The sequence below is a fragment of the Cynoglossus semilaevis genome, unplaced genomic scaffold, assembly GCF_000523025.1.
Source record: "Cynoglossus semilaevis isolate Cse_v1.0 unplaced genomic scaffold, Cse_v1.0 C18794139, whole genome shotgun sequence".
Classification (NCBI taxonomy): Eukaryota; Metazoa; Chordata; class Actinopteri; order Pleuronectiformes; family Cynoglossidae; genus Cynoglossus; species Cynoglossus semilaevis.
The window spans coordinates 1-480 of NW_007594321.1; the positions used below are offsets into that span (position 1 = coordinate 1).

General features: G+C 56.7%; 1 protein-coding gene across 1 annotated transcript; it reads right to left on the bottom strand.

Annotated features, from left to right (window-relative positions):
- Positions 1-4: 4 nt before the first annotated feature.
- On the bottom strand, positions 5-419 carry LOC103399718 (apolipoprotein A-IV-like; the record flags this gene model as incomplete). Its single annotated transcript, XM_008338362.2, has 1 exon — positions 5-419. A coding segment is annotated over one exon (415 nt), but the record flags the coding sequence as incomplete, so codon positions are not given.
- Positions 420-480: the final 61 nt, after the last annotated feature.

Consider the following 480-nt stretch of genomic DNA (forward strand, 5'->3'; position numbering starts at 1 on the left):
TTCTCCACCTTCTGCCTCATCTCCTCGGTGAAGGGAACCATCTGCTCCTGCAGCTGCTCAATGTTCTTTTCCAGCTGCTCCTTCAGGTTCTGGCTCCTCTGCAGCAGGACCGTCTTCAGGGCCTCGGGGTCCATGTTCTCGGCGTAGGGGACCGCATCGTTTCTCAGCTCCTCCACCTGCCGCTGGAGTTCTGACATCATCTCCTCGGCGTAGGGCTGCAGGTTGGTGCCCACGACGGTCAGGTCTTTCTGCAGACGCACCTTCAGGTTCTCGGCCTCCTGGGAGACCCTGGACACCAGGTCTTTGGTGAGCGGCGCCACCTGAGTGCGCAGGGTGTCGGTGAACTGGTTGACGGCCTTGGTGCTCTGAGAGATGAGGGTGCTGCAGGAACGCAAGAAAGAAAACAAACGTGATTCTTTGAATCATTGAACGTCTACTAGTTAGACAGATTGAGCAAAGGGTCATGGGACTCAAACCAAC